General features: G+C 34.0%; 1 protein-coding gene across 1 annotated transcript; it reads right to left on the bottom strand.

The window, feature by feature from the left end:
- Positions 1–428: 428 nt before the first annotated feature.
- On the bottom strand, positions 429–4,111 carry LOC111488216 (ABC transporter I family member 19-like). The gene is made up of 6 exons (XM_023135905.1): positions 3,598–4,111; positions 3,012–3,172; positions 2,414–2,465; positions 1,695–1,831; positions 1,375–1,461; positions 429–988 (listed from the first exon to the last, which is right to left on the bottom strand). The coding sequence occupies exons 1-6, from the start codon at positions 3,782–3,784 to the stop codon at positions 686–688; spliced, it is 927 nt and encodes a 308-aa protein (XP_022991673.1). The 5' UTR covers positions 3,785–4,111; the 3' UTR covers positions 429–685.
- Between the last annotated feature and the right edge of the window lie 599 nt (positions 4,112–4,710).

Raw genomic sequence — 4,710 nt, 5'->3', positions numbered from 1 at the left:
TTTTTTTTTTTTTTTTTTTTTTTTTATTGAATTAAAGTTTTTTTAAAAAAATTATTTATGTAATTTTTTATAGTTAGATTTGGATTTTTGGGTTTTCAAACTTGCTCATGAAGTTTGGAATCCATCTATCCATTACTTAGCTAGTAATTGGATTTTTTAAAAAGAAAATTTAATACTAGTGTTTATATGATATTAGTTTATTTAATACGTTTTTTATTAAAAATAAAATTTATAAAACAATAAACTAGTTCAATCCGAACGGATTCGGATTGAACTTATGTCAAAAATCGAACCTATCAATAGGACTAAGTAGAGCTAAAAGAGTTTTCCATGAGATATATAAAAATTCAAACTATTAGCTCGAAGTTAGTTTATGAACCAGTGATTGTCTGAGATGGATTGTTTCGTATTAAACTCAAAAAAACGAGAAATTGAAAATCCTTCTCAGTTCTTCTCACCATTGGTGTTTTGGCATAAGAAATAATTCATAGCTTGTCATTTCCACGCCAAAGCACGAATCAAATTGTTGATTAAGGAAGTTTAGAAACTTTCAAAAGCCAAAAAAAGAAACCTCATTCCGGATACTAAACTTGTGAACCCCATTTCTCTCTACTTTTATCACTATATCTCACATTTAACTGAAACAATCTTCTTAGATCCTATGCCCAAAATAATTCTACGAAAGCTAGCGATAATAAGCCATATGTCTGGAAGACGAGAAAGGAGACGAACCAAAAGGAGAAACGTTCTTCTGCGTGTTGGATGGAGGGAGAATTGGGTTCTTCTTCTTCTTCTTCTTCTCGAGTTTGGTTTCAGCACGCAGCCAAGTCTCAACCACAGAAAGCAAATTGGCACAATGCTTCAACTCATCAACTTCAGACAGCTTCTCTGACTTTCTTAGCTCACCATCTTGAATATATGCCAGATGAGTTGCCCATGTCTCCAGTCCATCAAATATGTGAGTTGCATATACAATAGTAGCTCCTCTCTGTCCAAAAAAACAGTCAGTTCATCAATTAATCTCAGCCATTTCAAGGGTAATCTTCTTTGAGAGTTCGGTAGTTTTATCAACATCAATATCGAACACTATATATTTATTTATTTTTGACGATATGACATTACAATGGTGGAGGTGGAGGTTTAAACTTTCAACCCGATTTCAGAACCTCAAAGCCAATGAAAATATTGATATCGTGAACAGTCAATACCATCATCTTAATTTCCAACCCAGAATGAAATTCAGGAATTGTAAGATTACTAGATAGCAGAACAACATCTTATATTCTGGATGATATTGCTATTTACACGAAATTCATGTCATGGGGCATAATTTAGCACATACAATTGCATGTAGTATTGAAAAGTATTCAATACCTGATCACACTCTTCCTTTAAGAAGTCCAGAAGGTCCATCCTCGCAACGACATCAAGGTCAACTGTGACCTCATCTAGCAAGAGAACCTGACAAATCAAAAACATTAATTGAAAAATCAGCAGGCAATGAAGCTGTTGCGATATTTCGGCAAACGTCAAATATAGAACAGGACTTGGTCCAATACAGAAATGCTTTATGGGAAATTTAAAATCAATGGTCCAGAAATTAGACATAGTGAACGGATGGGCTCAATTATCAGAGTACACATAATAGCAACTCAGTCATCCCCAGTAAGCGAAAAGTCGTCCATATTTAATACCTTGAAAGGATGTAAGAGGCCCATGCAGATTTGCACCCGACGACGTTGCCCATCAGATACCTTATGCATTCGCCATTGGAGATCTATATCAAGGAGGTCGATCAACCTATCTCTCCTTTCAGGATCCGTTCCTTCAACTATCAACATAAATAAAGGGCATTAATTTGTACAGCTTTGCAGCCAATAAAAGGAAATATTGTATACATCTTATTGAAATTGAACCAAGTACGTGAAGATTTAATTACAGAATGCAAAGAGGATTAAAGCAATGCAGGATAGTATTAGTGGCTCAAAGAAGGAACCCGAAAGAGTTTATCAGCATTTTCATTTCTTCCCTCGAGCATGTTACTTAGCTTACACTCTCTGAACATGGTGGATCTCAGGAGGAGATTAATAGGGTTTCTTATGGGGTTCATCTTCATATTAGTCATAAATAGTGAGTACGCTAGAAAGGATTTTCGAGGGTGAAGGTTGTTATAGATAAAGTATTCCAAGTAGCTCAGAATAGAAGAGCAGGGGAGGTTTCTTACCCCCATCTTTTGTGCTCTATCCTTTATTGAGACAAATATCAATTTGCTTCCTATTATGTATCCTAAGCAACCCCTAACTAGAGGAGGAAAAGAAAAATCTAGTCCCCACATGAGGATAGGAAATATAATAAAAGGTCACAGTTATAATGCCCCCACACAGCAAATATAATATATTTGAACATAGCCCACCTCCAAATATCATATGTTCAGCAGAAAAGTCCCCCTGTAATGCAACCTCGCCCTGAGTGTTCAGAAAAGGATATATTCAGCATTAGAAAGTTCATCCATTTTCTTTTAAGAGAACCAAATTAAAGGTAATCAGTTACTGTTCAGGGTTAAGAAAAAGAAAACGATCAATGATAACATGTTACAGCCTAATCAATGTCGACGAAAACTATATTTAGTTGGAAATCAACCACCACGGAAGTAAAGGCCGTTACATCATGAACCACTGAGAATTCTGAAACAATCCTATAGGAAATCAACTGAAATTTGTAAAGTGAAAGTCAGCCACCACTAAAGTAAAGACCGTTACATCATGAACCACTGAGAATTCTGAAACAATCAAACTATAGGAAATCAACTGAAATTTGTAAAGTGAAGAGCAGGATTTTGTCTTAGTAATGCACCAAAGATTGAGACAATCAGAGAAAATTTATGTCCATACTTCTCATATACTTGTTTCATATAAAGACATGGACAACGCTATCTATGCAAGACGATTAGGAGTATATAAAACAATAGAGCAGCTAATTGCTTAAACAAGAAGTGCAAGTTAAGTACTCACTGCAGAGCTAACGGTTTTACTCCAAGATCCTCCCAAGTAGGCTAAATCACCACTACATACGAGGTGAGTGTCATGAAAAGCTGAACTATTTAGAACCCGAACCACATCTCTCCCTCCAACCATATGTTTTCCAGCCAAAATTTTCAGCAAAGTAGTCTTCCCTGCACAAAAGTGGATAACATGTATCAATGTCACTAAAGGTCTGCCATGGGGACCATTACCTTTTCTTCATTATTTGAATCTACCTTCCCACAGCGCAAGGGCGTAGCCAGAAATTTTTGTAAGGGCAAAATTTAGTGTCCTTATATAATTTTCTTAATCTAAGACAAGCTCAAATGGTTAATTACGCACGGGAGATTTCCTATGATCAATAATAGAAACGAGCAAGAATGGGTTCCAGAGAGATTCGCATATCAGGAGCATTTTAATGGGTTAGTAATCGCACATTATTCAAGAAACAAAGGCGGGTGCAAATTTTTTTCATGATTTCGTACTTCACTTCCTCGTCGAATTCATATTTTAACCTAAAATTCTTACACTAAACCAAACGAAAAAGAAAGAGAGAAAATAGACACGATTCGAGTACCAGATCCATTAGCGCCAACGAGAAGACAACGAGATCCAGAGCCAATCTCGAGATTAAACTCCACGAAAAGAGGCGAATCAATTTCGTAAGAAAATTGCATCGCTTGCACCTTGATGCCGGTAGAACTCTTTTCATCTACATCTTCACAACCCTCTTTCCCGCGGAACGAAATTTCCTTGTCAGCCATTTCTGTAGAACAAAATTGAGAAAGATGAAGAATTACCCAGGGAATTTATACACCCTTGTGAGCAATTAGAAGGCAATGCGCATCAAAAAGTTCGGTGGGTGATTCTTCAAAAGTAGCGAACGTGGTGGTTGTTGGCGGGTTGGAAAGGGAGTGAAGTTGAGGCTAGGATTTGACGCGCCATTGGATCTAAACGTGGCATACGCTACGATCAGAGAAGCTGGAATTTCATCGCAATCGCATTGAATTTGGTCTATGTATTGCATTCGCGGGAAATTGAGCGCACCGCCTTCTTAGTTGCAATGGAAGACAAGAAAGTACGCTAAAATTGTTTCATCTCCTAATTTCTTAGGATCATATTTTTATAATTGGTTCGTGTGAATTTTTTTAATACTCTTTTTAAATTTCAAATTCATTTTTAAAATAATTTTAAAATATATATTATAGTAATATTTTTTTTAAAATTTTTTTTAATAATACTCTTCAATTAAAAAATATTTCAAAAATATCCTCAAAATTTAATACCTCTTACCTTTATTAAAAAAAAATCAATTTTATTTATTTATTCATGTCTACCCTTCGTAGAAAAGTTCATGAGTATTTTTAAAAAGTTACTACGTAAAAAATTTTAAAATATTTTTAAATTTTTTAAAAATAGTTAAGAGTATTAATGAAACTCTTATAAAAACATAATGATATTTTTAAAGAGTAAATATATTTTTTTAAAAAAAATTAAGTTAAAAGAATATTATTGAAACTTTTTAAACACAAATACGTGCATTCCAATTCATAAAAAAAAAATAATAAATAAATAAAATAACACAAAAAAAAAAAAGTAAAACATTTAACCAAAACTCTTTCAATACACAAACACTACAATTCAACAAGAAAACAATAAACATTTTTTTTTTTTTTTTTTTTTTTTTTTT

This window comes from Cucurbita maxima, unplaced genomic scaffold (genome assembly GCF_002738345.1).
Source record: "Cucurbita maxima cultivar Rimu unplaced genomic scaffold, Cmax_1.0 Cma_Scf00013, whole genome shotgun sequence".
In the NCBI taxonomy this organism is placed as follows: domain Eukaryota; kingdom Viridiplantae; phylum Streptophyta; class Magnoliopsida; order Cucurbitales; family Cucurbitaceae; genus Cucurbita; species Cucurbita maxima.
This window is presented reverse-complemented; position numbering and strand designations above follow the sequence as displayed.